At 49.4% G+C, this 27,077-nt stretch overlaps 1 protein-coding gene across 2 annotated transcripts; it reads right to left on the bottom strand.

Annotated features, from left to right (window-relative positions):
* Positions 1-1,161: 1,161 nt before the first annotated feature.
* On the bottom strand, positions 1,162-25,537 carry IL22RA1 (interleukin 22 receptor subunit alpha 1). Of its 2 annotated transcripts, none has more exons than XM_010355738.2 (7): positions 25,438-25,537; positions 17,744-17,876; positions 16,319-16,497; positions 13,401-13,576; positions 9,423-9,561; positions 4,623-4,744; positions 1,162-3,089 (listed from the first exon to the last, which is right to left on the bottom strand). In XM_010355738.2, exons 1-7 carry the CDS (start codon positions 25,493-25,495, stop codon positions 2,181-2,183), a joined length of 1,716 nt encoding a protein of 571 aa, XP_010354040.2. In that variant the 5' UTR covers positions 25,496-25,537; the 3' UTR covers positions 1,162-2,180. The 2 variants fall into 2 exon arrangements, with proteins under 2 accessions (XP_010354040.2, XP_010354041.2); XM_010355739.2 differs by lacking the exon at positions 25,438-25,537 and adding an exon at positions 22,302-22,541.
* Positions 25,538-27,077: the final 1,540 nt, after the last annotated feature.

Here is a 27,077-nt window from a genome sequence, read left to right on the forward strand (position 1 = left end):
AAGGGGTGAATGGGCTGGGGATGCTGTCCAGGGAGACCCATCCCTCTGCACGGAGGTGTTGGGTCTAAACCAGTGACACCGAGGAGAGGTTAAACATTAATTACCATCAGATAAGAACACCACCACCTGTCACTGTGTCCCAGGAAAGGGGAGGGGTGGGGAAGAGAAGAGATGTAGCTGGGAAGAGAAGGACACTGTCGACTCTGGGAAGGGTCCCTCTGAGGCGACTGGTGTTACATCCTCTTTCTCAGAAATGTTCAGAAAAGGCTTTGGAGGCCGGGTGTGGTGGCTCACACCTGTAATTCCAACTACTCAGGAGGCTGAGGCAGGAGGATCACTTGAGCCCATGAGTTCAAGACCAGCCTGGGCAACACGGCGAAACCCTGTCTCTACAAAAAATACCAAAAATTATCTGGGCATGGTGACATGCACCTGTAATCCCAGCTACTCGGGAGGCTGAAGTAGGAGGATCACTTGAGTCCAGGAGGTCAAGGCTGCAGTGAATCGTGTTCATGCCACTGCACTCCAGCCACAGGGTGAGACCCTTTCTCCAAAAGGAAAAAAAAAAAAAAAAAAAAGACTTGGGAGCAAGGTGACCAGGAGCACTTGTCTCTAGGGACCCCATTAGGAGGGCTCCTCTCCTTAGTCTCCACTAGTCTCATCCTCCAAGAATCCAAACAGGCGTGGAAAGCTTCCTCTCTGGATGAGGACAAAAAGCCCTCGGTTTGTGCTCCAACTCCGTCACAGCCTCAATAGTGGGATCTCGGGTGGTTCCCCTCTTCCTCTGGGCCTTGGCTTCCTCATGGTAGGGGTCGCCTGAGATGCAGTGATACAGAGGGTATGACAGCAGTCTGTGCAACAGTGCCTCTGTCGGGGGTCAGGGAGGCCGGATGGACAGAGGCCATCTGAGATCACCCCTGCCACCCCCAATGGATTCTGCCTACGATCTCAGGGAGAAGGTTTCACATCATTTGTCTCTGAACTCTGTCTATAGGAGGAACTCCTGCAGTCCCTCCTCTTTCCCACCCCAGACCCTGTCCTGAGGAAATCCAGGTCATTTAAGCCCATGAGAAAATGCCAGGTGTGTCTGAAGCCAATCCGAATTGGGGGAGGGGTCACTCCTTGTGTGATGTAGTTTTTTTTAAAAAAAATCACAACAGGAAATAGCTACCGTTTATTGGGCACTGCCCATGTATCAGGCACTATTAAGCACTTTAAAGACATGACTTAATTTCATCTTCACCACAACCCTATGAGGTAGGTGTTATGAGGCCCATGTTACAGATGAGGAAACCGAGGTTCTGGGCACTGATTCATTTGTTTGAAGTCACACAGCTTGTCAGTAGTGAGGCTGGAATTTGAGCCCAGATGGGCTGAACCCAAGGCAGAGTTTGCAAAGTTGTGACGTCAGTACAGTGTGTTACTGTACCTGTCCAGGGGCCACAGCCCTCACCTTCCTTTCAAACCCCATTCTCAGGATAGGGTCTGAAACTCCTGCCTGCAGAAAAGGCTTGCGTGTCTCCCTCCCTGGTGGACCTGCATTTCACTTCATTCTAGCAGAGGAATGAAGCTGAAATCGCGCAACGTCAGGCAGTTGCCCCGGCTGGGAATGAGCTCCAGGCCACACCCCTCCCTAGAGTCTTGCCGTCCTGCCGACCCTGGCCTTGGCAGAAGTGCAGGTTGTTCTGGTTCTGCCCAGCCTCCCACAGGATGTTCTTTTCCAGGCTCTCTTCTCACCTTTGAGCAATGACAGAAGAGGCAGGGGCCTCATGCTCTGTTGAGCTAGATTGTGAAACTGGCCAGGAATGGGGCAAGGAGAGGCAAATTGCCCGAGCACTTTGAATCCAGGGTGTTAGGAGGCGGGGCTCTGGATCTCAGGGGTTTCCCTGCATTTCCTCCTTGCACTGTCATTTCTGCCTTGCAGGTCTCAGCAAGCACGCGCTTGTCTACACAGGCTGCTCCCCAGAGCTCCTCTGCAGCGGTCCTTATCATGCTGCTTTGCTTCGGTGGGGAGCGCACCCATGGCAGGGGCCCTGCGTGCCACTCCCTCTGCTTCTCTCAAGGGCACCCGTCTGAGGCTGGACCGCAGAGTGTGCGGCATGGGCAGGCATGGGATTGACAGCCAAGGATGTGACACTGGGTAGGGACAGGGAGGAAGCCCCAAGCCTTTCCCATTCCCCTCAGGACTCCCACTGTACGGTCAGGGCCAGGCCTCTGAAAAGAGAATCCAGCTCTGTGGGCGGCTCCAGGTCTGAGGTCTCAGGGGCTAGGCTCTTGGCTTCATCCTTGGGACACACAAGAGACTCCAGCAGGCCCCAGGGACTTGGACTCTGGTCCGAAGGGGAGCACGGGCGGGAAGGGGGATGCAAAGGCAGGGACATGGGGTGGCCCTCGATCTGGACTGAGGAGAGGAGGGGGAGCTGGCTCTTTAGGTACTGTGGTGTCCCCTCCCCCCCACAGTCTAGCACATTCAGGTCAGATGTTCTGTCTGTGCAAACTCCCAGAGGCTGGTGCAATGATTTTGCTTCTTGGGATTCCTCCATAGAAAGGCCACCTGACATGCAGCTTCCAGCCGGTGGCTCTTTCTGAAGCTGACCTTTAGGCCTAAGGTGTTTAGGACTAGAAAGTGTCACAGTGGGGGAGTCTTTGCCAGAACCTTCCACGCATACCCCATAGGAGGGAGGCCAGCTGTCTGGAGTTGCCTGAGGGGCATAGGAGGGAGGCTGGACCTTAGAGATGGCCTGTGGGGTGTAGAATGGGAGTTGAGCTTCGGGGGTCACCTGAGGTGCATAGGATGGGGGCCCGACCTCAGGGGCAGCATTTGGGGCATAGGACAGTGGGGAGAGGATCTGGGTAGGTGGCACGTTGGCGGGCTGGAGGATGGAGATGTCCGGCTGCCCTAAGTAGGTGATCTCGGACAGGCTGTGCCGCTGTGGAGGTCCTGCGGGCTCCCTGGGTCCGGACACCCTGATCTGGGAGTACTGGACAGGCTGGGCCAGACTGCTGGGGCCGCTGAGGTCAAAGACAGGGATCAGGACATGCTCCTGGATGAAGCGCAGCGGCTGGAAAGTCAGGACTCGCTGGATGTTCTGTGCAGGGACGACAACAGTCACCCCCCTGTGGTTAGGGTATGTCCCAAGCTCCCTGCTGGTGATGTGGGTGGGTGAGGTCCTCCATAGGGAGGCATCTGGGAGCTTTTTCAAGATGCGTCTGTCCCATATCCCCATCTGCTTCCCAGAGACTCCTCTAGGTGCAAGCGCCTCCCTGAAGGGACGGGATCTCTCAGCTCTTTGGTTCTGAAGTTTCGGTTATCTCAGGGAGAGAGATCTAGGCTCTGGTTCCTCCAGGAGGCGGATAATCCAGGGAGTAGATGACCAGGAATTGGGGTTGCCTTGGGCATGCTCTGGAGGTGTTGGCTCACATTGCTTCTTGGCCCACGGGTCCCTGAGGGCCTAATACAGGGTCAGGGTGTGAAAGGAAGGAACCAGAAGAGACTGGGAGAGCTTTACAGAAAATGCTTCATCTGGACTTGCACATGCAGCAAAACTCCCTCAGAGCTCCTCTGTCCCTCCGATGGGCAAGAGCAGGCTCCGGGTGCCCCAGGTGGCTCAGCTCATGGCTTCTGCAGTGGGCCTTGCTGCTCTAGCAGAGGCGGCACTGGCATCAGGTGGGGGCTGCTGATGTGATTTGTGTGACTGGTGTAAGGCTTTCCATTTTATTGTATTTTTTAGGGGAGGGGGCGGGTTCTGGTCTTCACTTGCTAGACAAATTCTAAAAGAGCTGCAACAAAGGGCTTTCCACTTAACAATTAGTTTTGCCATTTAAAATTTTTCTGTTTAAAATGGCCGGGCGCAGTGGCTCACGCCTGTAATCCGAGCACTGTGGGAGGCTGAGGCAGGCAGATCACCTGAAGTCAGGAGTTCAAGACCAGCCTGACCAACATGGTGAAACCCTGTCTCTACTAAAAATACAAAAATTAGCCGGGTGTGGTGGTGTGTGCCTGTAATCCAAGCTACTTGGGGGGCTGAGGCAGGAGAATCACTTGAACTCGGGAGGCAGAGGCTGTGGTGAGACGAGATCATGCCAGCCTGGGTGACAGAGTGAGACTCCATCTCAAAAAAAAAAAAAAAAAAAAAATCTGTTTAAAAAACAGAATATTTGAAAAGTGGGAGATTTCACAACATAATCTGAAACTCTGGCTTCTCTTGAAAAACATGAAGATCAGGCAGTGCTGGGCCTGTATTCCCACGTGGTAGTGCCTGGCTGCCCATTTAGACAGGGCATGAGTGCCACGGCTCTCCTGGTACCCACCATTCCTTCCTCGTTGCCTTGCTGCTCACTCAGGTCCCACACTACCCTCCTGGTACTGGACACTTCCAAGCCATGTGGGTTTTTTATTCCGTGTCCACTATTCCTGATCACCCGCCCCTCTTTGATGCGTCCTGAGACCCGCTGGGCCACACATCTGTTGACTTTAGGAGGGACTGTGAGCTCCATGAAGGGAGAGAGCAGGCCCATATCCCACTTTGTCTGTGGATCCCTGCATTTTGGGGAGAACTGGGGACCCCAGAGCCCAGGCCCTACCCTGGACCTCTCCCTCCCGCCCCAGGGGGATGGCTCACCAGGGAGTTGGGAGGTGCAGGCGGCTTGGTGACATATCTGTAGCTCAGGTAGCAGAGCACTGCGACGAGGAAGCCCATGGAGAACAGGAAGGCTCCGGAGAAGGAGTAGGTCCACGTCCGGTCTGGGAAACCAAAGAGGCCAGAGAAGGAAGCATGAGGCTGGGTTCTGCCGGGGGCTGGTTGGGTGTGGTCCCACATGTGGATGCTGCAAATCCTCTCTGACTGGGCTGGCGAAGCCTCTCTTACCCTCAGAATGCAAGATCACAAATGGAAGTCCATAGACTGTACATCTAAATAGTCAGAATTTACAAATTATATTTTTACACTGTTAAATAACATGTTCTATGTTTCCACATTGACAAAAAGACTTTTCACAACCACCTGGGATGCCACGTTTTAATTCAGAGTTCTTGGACTTCTCTAGGTACTGTGCTGCAGTGGGGAGGAACAGGTAAAGCCCGCAGCGCACTGCAGGCACCCAGCCCAGCCCAGCCCAGCTCCATCCCACACTGCCAGGGCCCTCACGCACATGTGCATAGATGCTCCAGCCCTCATGGTCGAGCTCATCCACGACCCCCACAAATAGCCACCTGTTGGTCATCCTTTGGGCCAAGGGTCTGCATTATGCATCAGCAGTGTCTGCCCTCATGAGGAAGGACCCCCGAAGGAGGACTGCCTAGACAGATCGCAGGCTCCAGGCCACATGTACAGAGTCTCAGGGTCCCAGGTACTTACAATGTGATCTAGAAAGGAGGTCACAGGATCCAGATGGACCTGTCCCCTTTGTTGTATGGAGTCTTCATCTTGCAAGGAGGGGAATGGCCAGGGCAGGACCAAAGAAGGCCTTCTAAAGTGCTGGGTACAGGGAAGGGCCCCTCTTGCTTGAGTCTAAGGGCAGTCCTGCCTCCCTCGTACGGTAGAGGCAGAAGGAGGGGAGAAGTGAAAACAGGGAGGCCTGTCCTCTCCACCTCCCTACCAAGGAAAGGGGCTGGACATCAGGGAAGATCTTGGTCAAGAAGGGAGCCTGGGAAGGCACTGTCCTGTCTAAAATGGAGGGGAGAGGGATGACTAGGGCTCTAGTACCCGAGCCTCTCCCTGTGTTCCAGCATCTTTGGGATGGGTGCAGCCGGTTCCAGGCAGGACACACTTCCTGTCACCAGTCCACATGGGACTTGTGAAGGACTTAGGGAGGAAGAGGTTGTTGGAGTTTTTGGTAAAACTGACAGTTTGCAACAGAGGGAAGGTGACTCGGAGAGTCAAGACCCCTGCAGTCCAGGGGCCTGCTAATCACCCTTCCTCTCTTCCTGGCCGCTGTGAGGCCTCAGCTTGGAGAGTTAATCAATAGCTCCAATGATCTCGATGATCACTGTGAACCCCGGGAACTGCTGGAGCCTCTACTTCTAGCCCACTCCTCGATCCTCCCCTAGCCCACGAGCTTGGGCCTCTCTGGGTCAGCTTCCCACTTCAATGAGACCCTGTCTCCTGTCACATGTTACCCCCATCTCTACTCCAGGAAAAAGACACGACCCGAATGTCTATAACATTCCAGGACAGGATAGGGACATGGAATGGTCTCTGGCTTGACATATTTCCATTTCACACTGTATGTATTTGGTACATTGCCATTTCACCCATAGGGAGGCTGGATGGAAAAATAAAAACACCACCAGCCTGAGAGTAAGGAATACAGAGTGTTAGAGGCCTGGCTTTGCCACAGATATGCTGAGCATCCTTCCTGCTGCACGACCCTCTCTGGTTTACCCTTTAATAATAACAGTAGCAGCGGTGGTTGAACTCCTACTACGGGCCATGATCTATATGATCGTGTAGAGCTGGGTGCTCTACCTATGTATCTCATTGCATCATCAAAACACAACACAGAGGGATAGGGATGCTCCCTTCCTACAGATAACAAAGCTGAGTCCCAGAGAGGTTAAGTGACCTGACCAAGGCCACAGAGCTACTCAGTGGAGTTACATGTGTAACTCTAAAACTCATCCTCCCTGCCACTCTGCAATGAAGCCTCAGTTTCCTCATCTGTAAGATTAGGATATGAGGTGAGATGGCCCTTAGAGCCTTTTCCATCATCAAGATGCTGGGACAGTGCTCTGTGACACTCCCTGTTTATCTGCGGAGGGGTAGGTAAAAGGGATTCTGGGGGTAATGCAGACATCAGGATACACGGTCAAGGGCAGGATGCATCACTCTGAAATGGAAGTAGGAGGAAGAAGTGTGCAGTACAGGGGGCTCACTGTAAACAAAATTGCAAAGTGGTGGGTAGAGCCCAGCCTTCAGAACCAGATGAATCAACCAGGTTACCCGAGCAGCTGTGTGGTCATGGGCAAGTTGCTTAACCTCTCTGAGCCAGAGTTCCTCCTCTGTAAAATGAGGATGATGCTACCCAACTTGCAGGATTGTTCTAAAGATTAAATAATATACGTTACATGTGATAATGAAGATTAAATAATATATGTAAAGCATTTGGCACAACTATTTGCTTGGCAATATAGTAGAATCTAATAAATGTAGGAATTGTTTTAAATATATTTTTAAGAATAAGGTGCCTTCTATATGTTAGCAAGAAGTAGCCACCAAGAAGTGTGATTTATATAAAAGTAGCTACAGTCTTAGGAAAAAAAAATGGTATCCCATTATGGGCAAGACCATGTAAGGGCAAGGCACCAGAAGGCTGTTGTGGATAAGGGTGGAGTGGTCTTCACATTGTCAAAAAACTGGTGGGCCAGGAGCAGGTGAGATTTGTCTAGGACAGTCCGGGGAAGGGGTTCATGAATCACACAAATGCTCCCAGCTTAGTCCCAGAACGTGAGTTTCCTTTTCTAGTCCTCCTCTCACCAAATTCTATTCTGAGCTCGCTAGCAGCCATTGCCCCAGGAAGGACATGCCCCATGCAAGTGGCCAGTGTTGGCTGTTCCATCAGACACAGCTCCCCTGCCAATTGGTGCACTGGGATTCGGGTGGAGAAATCAGTCTCTTGTGGGCTCTTTGGAAAACTGATGACTTTCCAAACAAACCTGAGGACCAGAGCTTCATTTCCTAGGGCCCAGCTCTGGCAGCTGCCTGGCCTCGGATTATCGCCTCAGCCCAGGCATCAGCATCCTTATTTGTCAGATGAGGGATCAGGCTCCCAGAGGCTGAGTGACTCCCCCAGGCACGTGGTTGGCTGACATCTGACTGATGCTGTGCCTTCTCATTCCTCATGCGGCACTTCTCTTTCCACTGTGCCACACGCAATGTCCAGCTCGCAAACTCAACTCTACTCTGATTGTTGGCATGGTTGGAACCTGAAATCACTTACTGACATCATGAATCTGAACATGAGGATAAAGTGGAGACTGTTTTACCAAATCTACCTCATCCACTGCCATCGCCTTCATCCTCTAAACCTGCAGCTCTGAGCAATACATTTCCATCTGTCTATGAAAAGAAACACCAATAAAAACATCATGATGCTTGTGATGAGCATCAGGTTTCAATGTGCTAGAGGAAGGGACCATCTCACTGAGCAGATGATTCAAAACTATATCTAGGCCGGGCGCGATGACGGCTGCCTGTAATCCCAGCATTTTGGGAGGCTAAGGTGGGTGGATCACTTGAGGCCAGGAGATCAAGACCAGCCTGAGCAACAGGGTGAAACCCTGTCTCTACTAAAAATACAAAAAAAAAAAAAAAAAAAAAAAAAAAAAAAAATTATCCAGGAGCGGTGGCACACACCTGTAATTCCAGCGACTTGGAAGGTTGAGGTGGGAGAATTGCTTGAAATCGGGAAGCAGAGGTTGCAGTGAGCTGAGACTGTGCTATTACACTCCAGCCTGAGTGACAGAGAGAGACTCTGTCTCAAAAACAAAACACAAAATAAACTACAAAAAACGCAACCGTATCTATAGTAGCTCTGTGGTAAGAGCATGGCCTCTAGAATTAGGCCTCATTCCATCCCTCAGCACCTGTGTGACCCTAGGCAAGTTATTATTATTTTTTTTTTTTGAGACAGGGTCTCGCTCTGTCATCCAGGCTGGAGTGCAGTGGTGCAAACATAGCTCTTTGCAGCTTCAACCTCCTGGGTTCAAGTGATCCTTCTGCCTCAAACTCCTGTGTAGCTGGGACCACAGAGGCATGCCACCATACATAGCTAAGTTTTTGAGTTGTTTGTGGAGATGGGGTTTTGCTATGTTGCCCAGGCTGGTCTTAGACTTCTAGGCTCAAGTGATCCTCCTGCCTTGGCCTCCCAAAGTGTTTGGTTTACAGGTGCCTGGCCATGGGCAAATGACTTAACGACTCTGAACCTCAGGTTCTTCGTCTGGAAAATGAGGATGAAAATAATACCTATGTCATAGACTGTTCATGAGGCTTGCCCTTGGTTGTGCCTGGTCCCTGGTTAGCACTGCAGAAACACTAGTTATCATGATACCATTATTGTTATTTGACTTTGGGAGATATTGAGAGATCTTTTTATCTTCTCTGCTTCCCCCACTGCAGATTTTCCCTCCAGTATATCTCACCTGGGTTAATATTAAGGTGAGTTTGCTTTGCCAAGGTACATACAAGGCCTGTCAGAGGGGAAATCCAGACATAGGCTGGAGGGTGAGAATCAAACATTTGCTTTGATAACTCATCAGCCAACTCTTTTATGGATAAACAAAGATTGACTTCAATAACACACTGATAACCCTTCCATGGTTTTTTAGAGTGTTGCCAAGTCTCACCTTGGTTACAGGGAGGAAAGAGGAGAGTCAAGACTTGAATCCAGGAGCCCTACCCCACTCTGGTTTCAGCTGAACTCACCTGGCAGTGTCCTCACTCGGCACATGTAGGGGGCACTCTCCTTGGACCAGGTGGGAACACAAATCATGATGGTGCCAAGGAACTCTGTGTCAGGGGTCAGTCCGAAGAACTCATATTCTCTTTGCTTCCCTCCAAGGTGCTGAAATGGATAGAGAACGTGATTCATGTTACACACCAGTCTCCACATGGAGCCCAAGGAAGCTTCCTCGCTCCTCCTCCTGGATTCTGGTTTGGTGCTGATGGGTCTGTCTTCAGTCTCTGTTTCCATTCCCCTCCCTTCTGCTTTATCCCCAAATCCAATCAGTGTCCAAGCACATGTGTCTTTCACTTGCAATAGTGTCTGGCCCATAGGCAGTCGTTATACACACTAGTGGCTACCATTATGACCTCCACCACGCTCCCACCCTCCTACCATCCCTCCTTCTTCCAATTCTTCTTGTCCTTCACCTTTTCTTTGTTAAACGTTGAAAACTCTTTGAACACCCATTCCTTTCTTTCTTTCCTCATTGCTTCTGCCTTAATTGGGCCTCAAGCCTTCAGCCTGGACTCTAGCAGTAGCCTTTTTCATGGTCATCCATCTCTGGGTTTGCCCCTGTTCACTTCCATATTCATCCTGGTGTTATAGGGATCTTTCTAAAAGATAATCTCATTATAATGCTCTTTTGTTCAAAAGCCTTTGATGGCCTCACCTATATTTACAGAATAGAGTCCTGGTCCCTGGCTTCCAGTCCAGACTCATTTGTCTCTGCAGCCCACCTGGCTCTGCAGGCTCATCAATGCTGGATACTCGCCACTCAGGTAAACACCTACCTTGCATAGGAAAGCCCTTGTTTCTTCGCATCTGCCAGTCCTTCTGCTGGACCTGTGTTTTGATTCTCGTTCTTCTGTGTATCTCTCACCTTTTTGACCCTGAACTCCTCTCCCATGGCTGCCACATGTCATCCTGCCTGGCTCTGCTCCTACCTTTCTGATTGGTCTTTCACTGGTTTTAGCCCCTCAGTGTTGTTCTGCAAGATTTGCTCTTCAACCATTTCCTTCTCTCTCATGTACTCTCCAGCCACTTAGTGATCTTATCTGAACCCATGGCTGCTGTGAGCACCGATGTGTGGATAACTCCCAAACTTATCTCAGGAAGAGCTGTAGCGTTTCTATGGGCTCTGCCAGCTCCCTGCTGGATGTACCATGTGAGCATCTCTAAGTCAACATGTCCGAACATGCTGCCCTCCTCTCTCTGGGGCCGGCCCCATCCCAAACCCCAAACCCAAATCTGTTTTTGATTCTCTAATTTTGGTAATAGCATCACTCTTCTTCTAATCTCCAGGGCCTAAACCTTGAAGCCATTTTGGACAAATCCCCTCTCATATCTTGGGTATCGACTTGCCCTTAAAGGATCCAGACACCTTCCTTTAAAGGGCCAGAACCTGTGATCTCGGGAGTTCAAAAACTGAGAATTTTCTTCTTTGGCTCTTTGTATTTCAGCTCTGCCTTCTCTTTTTCAGGCACATGGAGGCCAAGGTTGAGGGTAAATTATTGTTTTCTTTTGTGTATGTTTCTGGGGGTGATGGTGACAGTGAGTGAAGAAGTACATAAATAAATTTTTTTTTTTTTTTTTTTTTTTTTGAGACGGAGTCTCGCTCTGTCGCCCAGGCTGGAGTGCAGTGGCCGGATCTCAGCTCACTGCAAGCTCCGCTTCCCAGGTTCACGCCATTCTCCTGCCTCAGCCTCCCGAGTAGCTGGGACTACAGGCGCCCGCCACCTCGCCCGGCTAGTTTTTTGTAGTTTTTAGTAGAGACAGGGTTTCACCGTGTTAGCCAGGATGGTCTTGATCTCCTGACCTCGTGATCCGCCCGTCTCGGCCTCCCAAAGTGCTGGGATTACAGGCTTGAGCCACCGCACCCGGCCTCATAAATAAATTTTTTAACTTATTGTTTTGTAGAACTTATGTGGTTGAAACTGGACACATTACATATCATGAGACACAACTCCAGGAGAGTTATAAAGGCCCTGATTCCCCTTCCCCAAGTTTTTGACGATCTCCATCCTGGTTCAGGCCCTCATTTCCAACCTATACCGTTATAATAATCTTCTGACTTCCTACCCTGTTATCTCTTCCATTTCCACATTTGATCTTTCTTCATTCTAATCCACATAATTTATAGTTTATATTGGACCAAACATCCCCAAAATAACAACTATAGCTTCTGAGCAAAATGAAAAACAACTACTTACAGGCATTAGAAAGAAAATAAAAGTGGGCACATATTGGAGAAAGGATAACTGGCAATGGGTACATTTCCAATTTTTACTGTCTTTTAGCCTGAAGGTAGACCCCAGTCTACACTTTGTGGGATGGTTAAACCTAGATAGAAACCCTGTATTCTCACTGTCTTGAATACCCAAAAGGCAGGGCTTGGAATAATCACAGCAGCTGGAAAATGAGAGGAGAAACCACAGACAGGAGAGAACGTAGATGAGGCCCAAACTCTGTGCATAAACTCTGCTCAAATCCCTGACTGACCCTTAAAGTAGGCATGAATGGGGTAGACTCCAAGCAGTACAGGTAAAGTTAAAAAAAAAAAAAAAAGAAAGAAATTTCAGAGTTTGGAGTTCAGCCAAATTAATTGCCTGCTAAAACCAGATGAAACCAAACCAATACTCTTTGGAGGAATATAACAGAATCTACAGTAATTTCAACATAATGCCCAGGATACATTTAAAAATTTTAGACATACAAAGAAAGAATATGTGACCCATATTCAAGAGAAAAGACAACAATGACTGACCCTGATGACAGAAATGTTGAATTAGCAGACAATGATTTTATTTTATTTTATTTTATTTTATCTGAGACAGAGTCTCACTCTGTCACCCAGGTTGGAGTGCAGTGGTGCAATCTCAGCTCACTGCAACCTCTGCCTCCCAGGTTGAAATGATTCTCCTGCCTCAGCTTCCTGAGTAGCTGGGGACAGGCACCTGCCACCATGCCTGGCTAATTTTTGTATTTTTAGTAGAGATGGGGTTTCACCATGTTGGCCAGGCTGGTACTGACTTCCAAAAAGCCAATACCAATTTCTGTGGCATGCCAGGTAATATATGAATATTAATGACATAATATGCATATTATACATATTAGGCTTTCTGGAAGCCAGTACCGGTTTCTGCAGCATGCCAGGTAATATATGCATATTATGTCATTTTTGGCTTCCCAAAAGTTTTCTGGAAGCCTTACAAATCTTGCTGCACTGACATCCTACCCCACTTCCCAATACTCATATTTTTCTCTACCTATAGCTATTTGAATTCTTGTTTTAACTCCCTCTTCGCTCCCTAGATTATAAGCTCCCTGCATGCAGAAACCATAAAGTAGGAAATAAATATTCATTTAACTGAATTGTGGTTTGGTGGCATATGCTGAGGGTAGGGGGTACCAAATATTTTCTGAATATGAAAAGAAATAATTCATATATTATTTGAGAATTTATGCCCTTGCCTTCCACCTCTTATTATTACTCATCCTTCCACATTGCCTGTATATAGTTCCTGCAAATAGTGGAGAACTACTGCAGCAGTAGAAATTGATTCTAGCATTTTCTAATGTGAACATCTGAAGATATGAATAGAGGTTGTTCCCCAGGATGTGAGAAGGTGTTAAACAAAAAAACCATGTAAATATTATGCAAAAAAAGCACTTTCTCTGGTGAAATAAATTTGGGAGAAGTTGTATTAAACAAATTGATAGTGGAGTATTGGTTCTGCAGGACTTGTCAGAGTTTTTAGCATGCTATTGTGTGTGTGACTCTATGAGAGAGGTTGTCATTTGTGATGTTTTCCAGGCTTCAAGGAGCCTCTCAAGGGACATGTTTTGGGAAATGCTAATTTACATAACGTGTACCCTTTTTTTCTTAAAGCAACTCAAATCTAATTGAGAGGGAAGAGGCTTCCTAGGCAGAGAAAGACCAGGGTGCAACATACACTTACCATTTGGTAGGTGTGGTTGACCTGGAGCTCTAAGTGGTAGAATAGGTCATGGAAGATGTCTTCCAGGGTTAGCCGGTGGCCGTCCCCTGCATGGATGGGCGTGGGGGTAGGATGAACAATCATCTGAATCGATCTCACTTTGGGGATACAGGTCACATCAGGTGGCTTGAGGGTAGCTGGGGATAGGGAGAGAGAAAAGAGAAAAGAGAAAAGGAAAAGTCAGAGTTGGTGGGTAGTGTCTGAGGCTACCCTGGACAGTGGAAAATGACTGTTCCCTCTCTCCTTCCACTCCAATGCCAGCTATGCTTCTGGAAGCATCGGCTAAACAAACAGTGAAAAGAGAAAAGTTTCTGCAAGCCCTGGTGTTTGGGTTTCAGGCTGGCAAAGGGATGACCAAAGGTGGATGAGAAGAACCCAGGGTGAGGGGCACCAGTCCTGTAGCTTGGTCATGCCTTTGGCTTGCCCCCACACATCCCAGCCCCCTGCATCCCCACCTTAAGTCATCCTGGAACACCCTTCTTCCCTCATCTATTGAGTATGACAGTTTTGGGGATGTCAATGACATCAACTACACATCCTAAAAAATGTTTGGGGCCTAATACTATTGATGCAGCCTCAAAGGTCAGGCTGAAGACTTCTGTCTCCCTCAAGATGGAATTTTCCAACTAACCAAATTACCTTTGCTGGTTTACAGACTCCTTTGAGAATGTGATGAATGCTGTGGGTCTTCTCCCCTCCAAAATGTACATATACAAAAATCTTGCATCCAACTTCAGGGATTCACGGACCTCACTTACCCTAAATCTACTTTGTAAAAATACCTCAATGATCCATTGGCCTCCAAGATTGAAAATATCTGAGTCAGAACAATGTTTACTTCAGTGCTGCCAATAAAATTGAAAAACTGAGCTATATGTCCTCAAAAAGGGAAATATGTAAGTAAATTAGAGTACCTCCCTAGAATGGATCATTTTGCACTGTGAAATATCATGTTGTGCAATATGTTTAATGATATGGGCAAATGTTCATGATACTAATATATGGGGAAAAAGAACCTAAGACAAAAAAGCAATGCCAGATTGCAAAGTAGATACAGCTGCTAGTAACTGCAGTTATGTTAGAATGTTAAGATTATTTTGGGTGACTTTTATTTTTCTTTGTATATGTCTATATTTCACAAATTTTCTACAATGAATGTGAATTCATTGAACAAGCCAGGTTAAAAAAACAATATTTTACTTAATTTTATTTTTTTATCTTCTTAAAAAGCTATGTGTGACTATAAAATCATCATCACATGATTATCTTGTGTGGGGAGTTTGGCAACTGTATTAGTCCATTCTCACACTACTAATAAAGACACACCTCAGACTGGGTAATTTATAAAGGAAAGAGGTTTAGTTGACTCACTGTTCCACATGGCTGGGGAGGCCTCAGGAAACTTACAATCAGGAAACTTACAGAACGGGAGGCAAACATGTTCTTCCTCACATGGTGGCAGGAAGGAAAATGAAAACTGAGCAAAGGGGGAAGCCCCTTATAAAACCATCAGATCTCATGAGAACTTACTGACTATTACGAGAATAGCATGGGGGAAACTGTTCCCATGATTCAGTTACCTCCTACTGGGTCCTTCCCACTAGACAGGATTATGAGAACTACAAATCAAGATGAGATTTGGGTGGGGACATAGCCAAACTGTATCAGCAACTGCCTATCCACTCATTCATTCATTTACTGAATATCTTTTTTTTTTTTTTTTTTTTTTTTTGAGACAGGATCTCATTGTGTCACCTAAGCTGGAGTGCAGTGGGGCAATCCCAGCTCACTGCAGTCTTGACCTCCTGCATTCAAGCTACCCTCCCACTTCAACCTCCTGAGTAGCTGAGACTACAAGTGTGTGCCACCACATCTGGCTAATTTTTAAATTTTTTGTAGAGATGAGGTCTCACTGTGTTCCCCAGGCTGGTCTTGAACTCCTAGGCTCAAGTGATCCTCTTGCCTCAGCCTCCCAAAGTGCTGGGATTATAAGTGTGAACCACCGCGTCTGGCTATTGAGCATCTTCTGTGTGCCAGGCACTATGCTGAGGGCTGGGAATGCAGTGGATTCTGCTGCCCACACAGGGAGTGCTAGAGTTCACATTTTAGAGAGGGAGGCAGATGATAACATGTGTGAGCAAACAGTAATTACAGCGTGTGATCTGAGTGATGAAGACAATAAACCCTGTATTGCAATAGAGAATCACAGGTGGTGGCCTACTGAAATCAGGTCATCAGAGCTGGAGGTGGGGACACTGACTTAGGAGGTGATGTTGAAGCTAAGCCATGAGGACTATAAAAGAACCAGTCATGTGAAGAGCCCAGAAGTGCCCCCAGACAGTGGGAGCAGCAAGGACCCTGAGGCAGGGACTGTCAGAAGCTTGGCTGCTTGATGCATTGGGAAGACATGTTCAAGATGAGGACCAGGATAGGCAGGGCCTCACGGGCCGTGGCAAAGAGTTGGATCTTATTTTTAGAGTCATGAGAAGCTGCCAGACGGTTTTAAGCTGACAAGAGAAGGTGGGATTTATGTGTTGAGGAGATGCTCTATGGAGAATGGGCTGGAGGAGGTGGTAAAGAGGGCAGTTGGGGAAACAAGTTAGGTGGCCTTGACCTTAGTCGAGGGGCAAGATAAGTGTGGTCTGAACTAGGGAGGTTGGGGTGGAGGTGGAGAAAAATGAACAAACCTGCTAGGGACACACTGCAATTGGCGGGGCGGGGGCCTTCCCTAAAAGCCATATCCCCAGCTGCCCCCCTTCCCTTGCAGAGAGCCCCTTCTGGGCCCTCCACCCACTCCAGAGGGGAAGAGGCCATCCCATCCCGCAAACACCTGCGCTTTCCTCTCCCCTCCCCTGAAACCCACAGGGGCTCCAACTCACTGTGCTGCAGAGAGCTGAACCTGTCAGTCATCTTGGTGGCTGACCGGCCTCCCGTGCTGACAGCGGTGACCCTGGCATAGTAGAGCTCCGTGAGGTTGCCCGTCTCCACCGTCAGGTTGCAGGACTTTCGGGTGATCCGCTGACAGCCCTTCTTTGCCACCCAGTCCCTCTCTCCGTACCTGCGGGCCAGGAAGGGGCCAAGTCACAGTAGTGATGAAAAGGCCAGCACTAAGCCTGTGGCTTATTAATAATGCCAAGGAGATCTAATATTTACTTAGCACGTTCAGTGGCCCAGGCTCTTTATGCGAATGATCTCATTTTGTTCTCACAATGATTCTCTGAGGCATATGCATTCTTCTTTTTCTTTCTTTCTTCCTTTTTTTTTTTTTTTTTTTTCTTGAGACACGGCCTCGCTCTGTCACTCAGGCTGGAGTGCAGTGGTGCAATCTTGGCTCACTGCAACTTCTACCTCTGGGGTTCAAGTGATTCTCCTGCCTCAGCCTCCCGAGTAGCTGGGATTACAGGAGTGCACCACCATGCCCGGCTAATTTTTGTATTTTAGTAGAGACAGTATGGCCACCCTGTTGGTCAGGCTGGTCTCGAACTCCTGACCTCAAGTGATCCACCTGCCTCAGCCTCCCAAAGTGCTGAGATTATAAGTGTGAGCCACGGTGCCCAGTCTATTCTCTTTATTTTTCAAATAAAGAGGATGAGGCTCGAAGAAGTAAATTGCCCACGTGTTTGAAGTGTGCATGTGGGGAGCCAGGATTTGAACCCAGCCAGTCTGAGTCCACATTCTGAGCTCGTCATCACCATAATCCTTTGATGTGGGCCCTGTTATCCCCATTTTACAGATGAGAGAAATGAGGCTCAGAGAGGGGGAAGTGACTTGCTACAGGGCAATGTGGCATGACCAGGAGTGGAAGCCACGTTTGAGGACTCCTGAGCCCAGGCCACCCCTCCTCACCTGCATGGGAGGCAGAGGAGTAGGAACAGGAGCGTGGGCTAGAGGGGCTGGGCACATCTTCAGCTGACCTGGTCTCACTAATAATAATAAAACAATTATTGGTAGCTTATAATTTTCCAGGCACAAGTGCTAATGACTTTATCTTGTTGAACCCACCCAACAACTCTGTGATGAAGGTGCTACCATCGTCCTCACTTTGTGGGTGGAGAAACTGAGGCTTCGCGAGGTCACCTGACTGCCCAAGGTTATACACGCAAGAGCTGGCATTTAAGTCCAGACAGCCTGACCCTATCACCTGTACTTCTTACCGTTATATTATTCTCCCTCCCCAAAAGAAACATAAAGGAGCAAAGCTTCATCTGGGAGGGATGGGAACATATGGAGAGGAGGGGAGTTCCTTGGAGAGGGGCTGGCTTCAGAGCACAGTCAAAGGAGGGGGAGTCAGGAGAGAAGCCTACGTCTTATACTCGATGCTGTAGACCGTGTCTGGGGTGCCCTTCGGCCCGCTGTCCCACGTCAGGATGTTTTCAAAGTTGTTGGACTGGAATTTCACGTGCTGGAGCAGATCTGAGGGGTCCTCAGGGGCGTGAGCTGCAGGAGGGAGAGAGGAGGGTGAGCAGGGGCTTTCCCAGGGTCACCCTGCCCATGTGTGGGCTCAGTCAGAGTCCTGTCCCATATAAATTTCATGCAAAGTGCCTTCGCTTTCAAGATGTCAGCCTGGTGGGGGGGGGGCAGGGAGACCCCAGCCCCCAGTCTTCTGCAAATGGGCCAGTGAGAGGGGATGCTTCCCACGCTGTTCTAACCAATCATCCACTCTCAGCCATTTTGCTTTGCATTGAGCTGTGATTCACATTCCATAAATGTCCCCACCTTATAGTGTTCAGTTCAATGGTTTCTTAGTATTTTCACAGTGTTGTGCAATCATCACTACTATCTAATTCCAGAACATTTTCAGCACCCCAAAAAGACACTGCATGCCCATTAGCAGTCACTCCACCCATTAGCAGTCGCTTCTCATTCTTCTCCTCCCCTAACCCCTGACAACCACGAATCTACTTCCTGTGTCTGTGAATGTGCCTACTCTAGACTTTTTATATAAATAGAGCCTTGGCTGGCTTCTTCCACTTAGCATAATGTTTTCAAGTTTCACACTTATGGTAGCATGGATTAGTACTTCCTTTTCAGGGCTGAATAATATTCCATCGTGTGATATACCACATTTTGTTTATCCACACATCAGGATATTTGGGTTGTTTCTACTTTTTGGCTACCATGAATAATGCTGCTGTGAACACCGTGTTCATTTTTTTTAAGTGGACACATGTTTTCAGTTGTCTTGGATATATATCTAAGACTGGAATTTGGTAGGTTATATGGTAGCTCTATCTTTAACCTTTTGAAGAACTGTCAAACTATTTTCTAAAGTGGCTGCACCATCTTTCTTTTGTCTTTGAGACAGGGTCTTGCTCTGTCCCCCAGGTGGGAGTGCAGTGGTGCGATCATGACTCACTGCAGCCTCGACTTCCTGGGCTGAAGCAGTCCTCACACCTCAGCCTCCTGAGTAGCTGGGATGACAGCCGTGCACCACCACATCTGGCTAATTCATTTTAAAATTTTTTTGTAGTGATAGGGTCTTAAATATTGTCCAGGATGTTACAGCTGCATCATCTTACATTCCCACCAGCATTGTTCGAGGGGTTCAATTTCTCCATATCCCCATTAATGCTTGGTATTGTCTCTCACTCACCTTTTAACACAACCTGAAGTTGGTGTCCTCACCCTTATTTTAGAGATATGTAACTAAAATGTGTAAGGAGTAATTTGCCCCAAGTCGAAGCAATGGTGGAGGAGGCGCTTGTGAATTCCAGTCTCTCCGCTGGCTGAGCCAATCCCTGCCCTCACACCAGGCTGGCTTCTCGAAAGCAAAGACATCTTGCACGAAATTTGTAGGGGGCAGGACTCTTGACTGAGCCCACACATGGGCAGGGTGACCTTGGGAAAGCTGTTTAAGCAACGAGAACTTCAATTGCCTCATCTCTAAAATGGAAATAGTTTGATTTACCTAAAGACAAACAACAATGACAACAGCAGCCGCTGGCATTTGTGAAGTGCATGGCCTCTTTCAGGCAAGTCCCTTCCTTCATTAAATCCTCACGACAATGTGCCCCCATCACTATCCCCATTTGATGAATGAGGAAAACTGAAGCTCAGAGAGAGCTGTTGCCCAGCATCACAGTTAGGATGTGAAGAGCCTACAGTTTTCATCCCAGTGCCAGACTGGTTGTGGGACAGATAGAGCAGGGTGGCTTTAGTGTCTAATAGGCCCCTAGGTACATGTGTTGAGTCCAAAGGGAGAAGACCTGGGAAGGGAAGACATTTGCTCTGTAGGGAGGGGGGCTGTCTTGTTCACCCGTTTATATGAGGGTGGGGGGCTTTAGGGACCTGAGCACCTGATAAAAGGATGAATTTAGGGAGGAGGAGAGGAGAGAGGAAGAGATGAAGCTGGCCCTTGAAGAGCCCACAGCCCTCTCTTCCAGGCTAGGTCTTTGTCCAGCCCACTTCTGCTTATGGTAAGGGAAGGGCAGTGAGGGTCTGAGCCTCAAGGAAGGGGCTGGGGAGGGGCTGCAGCCTCTGAAGCAATCTGCACTGTAAACCAAGAGTCCTTAACTTATAAAACCCTTCCCTCAGCCCAGCAGGGTTGGGCTGTTGACAGCAAGAGCCTGTGGGAAAATGGCGGCCCAAGCTGGCAGCTGACTCCGAGCTCGGAGGCCCTGGCTGGCTGGCGTGGGAAATAAACAGGTGGAAAAATGTTGGGCAGCCCCAGCTGGGTCAAGGCCTTGCGGCCTGGGTGTGTGTCTTGAATATGTTTGTGCCTCTCCTTCCACAGAGACGACCATGACTGCCAGCGGGCCCAAGGTGTGAGGGAGCAGACAGTTACTGATGCCCCCACTCCAACTCTACACACAAGAGGGGTCCTCAGGCTTGGCAAGGACCGGTGGGGTCAGGGAAGGACGGCCCCACCCCGCTGCACATCCTCCTCGCTGCACAACCTCGAAGGCTGCCCTCCTCTCTGAATCTGGGTTCTGGCCCAGCAGCTGCAAAATGCCTTCAGGCTTCCTGGAGTCCCCAGAATGGGGCCTTAGGGATGGCGCGGGGAGGTCTACTGCCTCTACCCAAGCTGACGGCTGTGCCACGGAGCCTCAGGATGTAGCTGACATCTTGTTTGGATGTGAGGCTGGGTGGAACTGGGGTCAGTTCTGGAGGGAGGGGTCCTGGATTCAGGGCTGAGTCTAAAGTTGAGGAAACGAGTCCAGTCAAGGTCAGACCTGAACAGTGACTTCTGGTCGGGTGGTGGGTCAGGGCAGGAGGGTGAGGGTGGGATTTGAGAGGCCAGGCTCCATCAGGGCTTGGGGTAGAGTCTGCAGTGGGAATGGTTGCTGCTTGAGGTCAGTGTGCTGGGTGGGAAATAGAGGGGCCATCTGGGTTGCAAGGAGGCTGGTGGCTGAGGTGGGGGCATGTTGCCAAGGCACAGGACCCTGGGCTACATGGAGGTTGGCACCACTTGTCAGGAGGGAACTGCAGTTAGCTTCCTGAAGAGGGATAAGTGAATCTCGGCCCACCCTTCTCTTTTAGGGGTGTCAGGGACTAACAAGATCTCCCCCTCTTCTCCCGCCCTCCTTGCTCCTTTTCCTCCTCAAATCCATCATCTATTCCTCAGCCTGTGTTGCTTTGGCACCTCCAGGGTGAAAGTCTATATTGTGAAATCTGGGGAGACATGTGTTATGTGGAGCCTGGCAGCCTGGCGGATTTATAAAAGGCAATTTGTTTTTTCACATTCATGTGGAAAAACAATGTTCTGTCAACCAGCTGGGAAGCTCAGGAAAAATACACAAACAAGAAACAATTCCACACGCTCTGGAGTCAGCCTAAGATTGGGGGAGTGAGGGCCCGGGGTGTGCAGCGCAAGGGAACTGACACTTGACAGTCTCCTAAGGGCTGTTTCCTGTGGGTCCTCCATCTCAAAGGGCTGGGAGCCGCTAGGATTTCCAACCAGTATGGCTGGGGGTCTAAAGGAACATGTCTTGGGGGCTCACATCTTCCTGGAACGCCCAGCCTGATGCTGGGAAGCAGACTGGAGCAGCACCACAGAGCTGGGAGCCCTGGGGACACAGGCAGCCTGGGTGAGACAGCGGCAGAGGGGGTGGGAAGCTCTGCCCCTTCGTGGGCCTCATCCTGCACTTGAGCAAAGAGGGCCTGGCTGAGGACACACCTGCTCACCATCCTCAATCAGGACTATGCTTTGACTTCCTAAGGAAGTTCCCTGAATTTCACGCAATGCATCAGGAGAGCAGAGACAGAGTCTAGGGTCTCATGTAATGTTCTGCATAATGAGCTCCCCCCCGACTTTATTGGCTTTGAACACTATGCCCTTAAGCCCTGTTTCCAAGTGGGTCCTGTGTCTTAAGACCTATTAATGTAGCGGACCTGCCCACTCTAGGAGAAAATGCTCTTTCAGATCTATGATAACAAAAGGGACCAAAGAGGCCCTGCAGGGGCATGGAGGGAGGCAACGGCAGAACTCAAGCTTCGTTTCCCCCATCCTTCCTCCGCCTCCCCTGTCAGGCCAGTGCCAGGTGAGAGGCAGAGGAAGGGATGGTACAACCTGTGCCAGCACCATTTGAGGGACCAAAGGATGTCTGCCTCCTCCAGGCCAATTCTCCATTCACTGAGGTGCAGCGATCCAGCACCCCCAGTTCAGACAGCTGGCTATATTCCCTGAGACCTGAGGGTCCTTTGGGTCCCTGGAAGAACCCAGGGTCTGAGGCACCTTCTCCTGCCCCCAGCGACCTAAGCTGGACATTTGCTTCTCCATGGACACCCGGCAGCCTGCTCAGCCCTAGCAGGGGAGAAACTGAAACTGGCCATGCTGGAGCTGGGGAGGGTGCTGGGGAGATGACCCTGATCATTGGCCCCTAGGATGGGGGAGATCTGACCACAGGGTGGATGGGCACTCACCGGCCAGGGATCCCACAGCCAGGATGGTCAGCAGCGTCCTCATTGGGGCTGGCACAGAGCGCTCCCTTGGCCTCTGCTCTGCCGTGCACAGAGGGAGGGCTGGGAGTCTTGGCGCCCTGGCAGCTGGCTCCACCCGGGCATGGGGCGGGGAGAAGGGGGTGGGTGGGACCCGAGCCGGTGAGGAGCAGGGGTACAAAGGTGCCCTGGCCCCGTGTGCTCTGGAATTCCAGGTTCTGGGAGGGATCTAAGGGAGTTCCCTTTCGACTTGCAGAAAACAGCAACAGTAACAGGCTGGCTTGTTTATCTGGTCTGGTGGCTGATTCATCCCAAGTGGTTTATCGAGGAGCTGAGGGGCAGAAAAGGCAAGAATAATCCACGATATGCAGCCTTATCAAAAAGCAATTTGGCGCTGTGGATCAAAAGCCTACACCACACGCCTATCTTTTGCTTTAATAATTTTATTCCTAGGGGATTTACCCTGATGAAAATAACTGGACAAGAGAGGGGAAAAAAGAAAAAAACAAAAAAGTCTCAGAATGTTTCTGGCAGCAAAGGAAAACCTGTGACTCCTTTGGTTTTCTGGCAGGAGGAGATGGAGAGCACCTGATGCTCCTCCTTGATCCTCCATATAAAGGCAGGTCCCGACTCTTGTGGTGGGCTTGGGAACAGCTCTGCCCTAGAGAGGCCGCTGGGGGCGAGGAAGCCCAGCCACTCTTACCTTGAGCCTTTGGGTCTAGGATCTGCAAAGGGTTAGAAAAATAATGGAACTCAAACTTCAGTGATTCTTTCTGCTGTGCTAGAGATGGGGCTGAACTTCATGAATGGGCCTTTGGTTCAGAACAATGAAGATTCAGGCTGCTCTCCCATCATTCTGCCACGTGGGACAGGATCTGAACACGAGCACCGTGTGAATGAACGAACAGGTGTTTAGGAAATGGTTTTCTCCTTCCTGCAGGGCCCCGGAGAAGGTTGAAGGGCCCTGGGGCCTGGACTTTGGTCAGGGTGGACACGATTGGAGGGTCCTGCCCCTGGGGAAAGTTTGCCTGGCCCCAGGCACACAACGGCAAGCGAAATTTTAGCACGGATCCTGCCAAGGGGTTGGACGCGATGGGCTGTGATACCCCGGGATCCGTGTTTAAGTTTTTCTTTCCTGAATTGTAATTGTTTGTTATCAGCCCCGATGGCTAAAGTTTGTTTGACAAAACAACCAAATATAAGCTGTGCTTTGGAGGAATCAAGTAGGGCCCATGCCAGTCATTTCCTGAAATTGCAGGAAACTACATTTTCCAGACTCCTTTATCAACTGCTTTCTGGTAAGTTTAGCCCCTGGGGGAAGACTGCGGAGGCAGAGATCAGAGCATTTCTCCTCCTTGTTTTCTGCTTTGAGTGGCTTCTCCAGCAATGGCCGTATCTCCTCTGCAGCTCCCGCTACCTCTGGACAGTCATCAGCCAGGCAGTCCCCTATGTCTTTCTTGCTCCTGTCTGGAGGCCAGCTCCTGGCTCTGGCAACACCTTCTTCCCTCATCTTTCCCTTCAGTGGGTAGGTTGGCACGACTTCCTGCTGTGGGCAAATCTCTGAACTGTCTGTCCTCATTAGTGTCCCAGCTCCTCCATCCTCTGGGTGACGAGCTCCTTTACCTTAAAGTCCCTTGGTCTGAAAGACTGGAGAGGTTTCTGTGCTACTGAATGAACCATGATGGATGGAGGGTTTTTGATGACTTTGATGACAAGGCGGTGTGGGGAGGCTACAGCCAGAGAAACAGGTTACAAGGGACCCTTAGGGAGAAGAGCAGGCTTTGGACCCAGTGACTGACTGGGAGGACAAGAGGCAGCCCTGACAGGTCTGTGAAATATGCAAGTGTTCCTTGGGGCCGGAAGCACTGGAGGAAGGAACTTAACGGAGGAAATGGGCATCCTGTAGTTTCGAGGGTCTGTGGTTATGTAGGAATTAATGGGAATTACGTAGGAATTAGCCTGGATTGCTAAGGAACGTGGGAACACCCAGACTTCATTTCTAACAGTTTAAGGAAAAAATAGGTGGGGCGTGGCGGCTCACGCCTATAATCCCAGCACTTTGGGAGCCCAAGGTGGGTGGATCACCTGAGATTAGGAGTTCGAGACCAGCCTGGGCAACATGGCGAAACCCTGTCTCTACTAAAAATACAAAAATTAGCCGGGCATGGTGGTGGGCACCTGTAATCCCAGCTGCTCGGGAGGCTGAGGCAGGAGAATCGCTTGAGCCCAGGAGGCGGAGGTTGCAGTGAGCCGAGATTGCACTATTGCACTCCAGCCTGGGCGACAGGGCGAGACTCCACCTCAAAAAAAAAAAAAAGGAGAAAAAAATGAAAACAACCTTCATGTCTGACAACAGAAATTTGATTAAAAGAATAATGGTGGCCGGGCGCGGTGGCTCAAGCCTGTAATCCCAGCACTTTGGGAGGCCGAGACGGGCGAATCACGAGGTCAGGAGATCGAAACCATCCTGGCTAATACGGTGAAACCCCGTCTCTACTAAAAATACAAAAAAATTAGCTGGGCGAGGTGGCGGGCGCCTGTAGTCCCAGCTACTCGGGAGGCTGAGGCAGGAGAATGGCGTGAACCTGGGAGGCGGAGCTTGCAGTGAGCTGAGATCCGGCCACTGCACTCCAGCCTGGGGGCAGAGCGAGACTCTGTCTCAAAAAAAAAAAAAAAAAAGAATAATGGTATGTCCACCCCAAGCAAGACAAATGCAGTTTCCAAAATAATGCTGGAGAAAAATGTTTCTTGACCTGGTAAAGATTCATCATATTTTTTCAAGTGAAAATAGGCATAACATAAACTATATACAGTACCACCCTGGCTAAAACGCACACCTGCACATGCAGAGCAAACTGCGTGTCTTCATGGATATAGGTGAAAACACTAGGGGCGTCATCTCTGGGTGGTAGTGGAATTGTAGGTGATTTTTCTTTTCTTCCCTTCGCTTATCTGCATTTCCTAAAGTTGATACAGGAAATACGCTAATTTATATTAAGGGAAAGCAAGGTTACTAAACATAACAAATAGGCATTAAAGACAAGGCTTTGTCTGGGCTCTACCCTCCTCCTGGAATGCCATTTCCACCCCCTTAGCCAATTGCCTTTTCCTCGAATCTCACCAAGACAGTTCTCTTCTTCTGCAATATGGTCCTTCTTGATAACTCCAGCCCATAACATCTCACTTTGAAAGTCCTTCCAGAGGCCAGACACCGTGGCTCATGCCTATAATCCCGGCACTTTGGGAGGCCAAGGAGGGAGTATCGCTTGAGTCCAGGAGTTTAAAGCCAGCCTGGGCAACATAGTGAGGTATGGGGAGCAGCCTGAACTGTGTCTATAAATAATAAAAAATTAGCCAGGTGTGGTGGCACATGCCTGTAGTCCCAGCTACTTGGCACCCTGAGGCAGGAGAATTGCTTGAGCCCAGGAGGTCAAGGCTGCGGTCAGCCATGACTGCACCACAGCACTCAGCCTGGGCAAACAGAGTGACACCTTGTCTCAAAAAACAAACGAATGAAAAAACAAAGTCCTTCCAGAACACGTGGTCTGGCCTGCATTTTGGCATTTTCCACTATGATACTTCAGCTGTGTTACATGTTCAGGAATGGAAAGGAGGCCAGGCGCCGTGGCTCATGCCTGTAATTCCAACACTTTGGGAAGCTGAGACGGGCTGACCACTTGAGGCCAAGAGTTCAAGACTTCGAGACCAGCCTGGTCAACATGGTGAAACCTTGTCTCTACTAAAAATACAAAAATTAGCCAGGCATGATGGTGCACTCCTGTAGTCCCATCTTCTTGGGAGACTGAGGCAGGAGAATCGCATGAACCCAGGAGGAGGAGGTTGCAGTAAGCCAAGACCGCGCCATTGCACTCCAGCCTGGGGGACAGAATGAGTGAGGCTCCATCTCAAAAACAAACAGGCCGGGCTCAGTGGCTCATGCCTGTAATCCTAGCACTTTGGGAGGCAGAGGTGGGCGTATTGCCTGAGGTCAGGAGTTAGAGACCAGCCTGGGCAAGATGACAACACCCTGTCTCTACTAAAAATACAAAAAAAAAAAAAAAAAAAAAAACTGGGTGTGGTGGCGAGTGCCTATAATCTCAGTTACTTGGGAGGCTGAGGCAGGAGAATTGCTTGAACCTGGGAGGCAGAGGTTGCACTGAGCCGAGAATGAGCCACTGCACTCCTGCCTGGGTGACAGAGCAAGACTCTACCTTTAAACAAACAAACAAACAAACAAAAGAATGAACAGGAGAGATTCAGGTTGGAATGGAGGTAAGATGCGAGCACCATCTTCAAATATGAGGGGCTCTTGCATGGAGAAGGCTCTAGACCCTTTTGTGTAACTACCTCTGAAAGGAAAACTAGGGTGGTTGGGGGAGACATATGAGGGAGGTCATGTTTTCAATTTAAGGAAATCGCTCTCGCTATGATGGTGTGGCTGCCTTGAGAGGTAGAAAGGTCTTGGCTGCTGGAGGTGTTCACAATGAAGCTGCCTCCAGTGGTAAAGGCTCCCCAGATAACATTGTTCTCTGGGCTCTACAATTGCACGGTGCTTGTCAAGCATTTTGATTGCAAAGAGCTCCCTGGTATTCCTCTGTACCCTCCATGTGGCTGAATGTAGAGCAGGTATCCAACATCGACTTACAGCGTTGACCTTCAGAGCAGCAGGTTCGCCTTGCTGATTCTCAGACCTCCAGGAAAAGCACTTGTTTTCTGTCTGACAAATTTCTCCAGTGCAGCCATGCACGGTCTTGCCTCCGA

Source organism: Rhinopithecus roxellana, chromosome 12, assembly GCF_007565055.1.
Source record: "Rhinopithecus roxellana isolate Shanxi Qingling chromosome 12, ASM756505v1, whole genome shotgun sequence".
Classification (NCBI taxonomy): Eukaryota; Metazoa; Chordata; class Mammalia; order Primates; family Cercopithecidae; genus Rhinopithecus; species Rhinopithecus roxellana.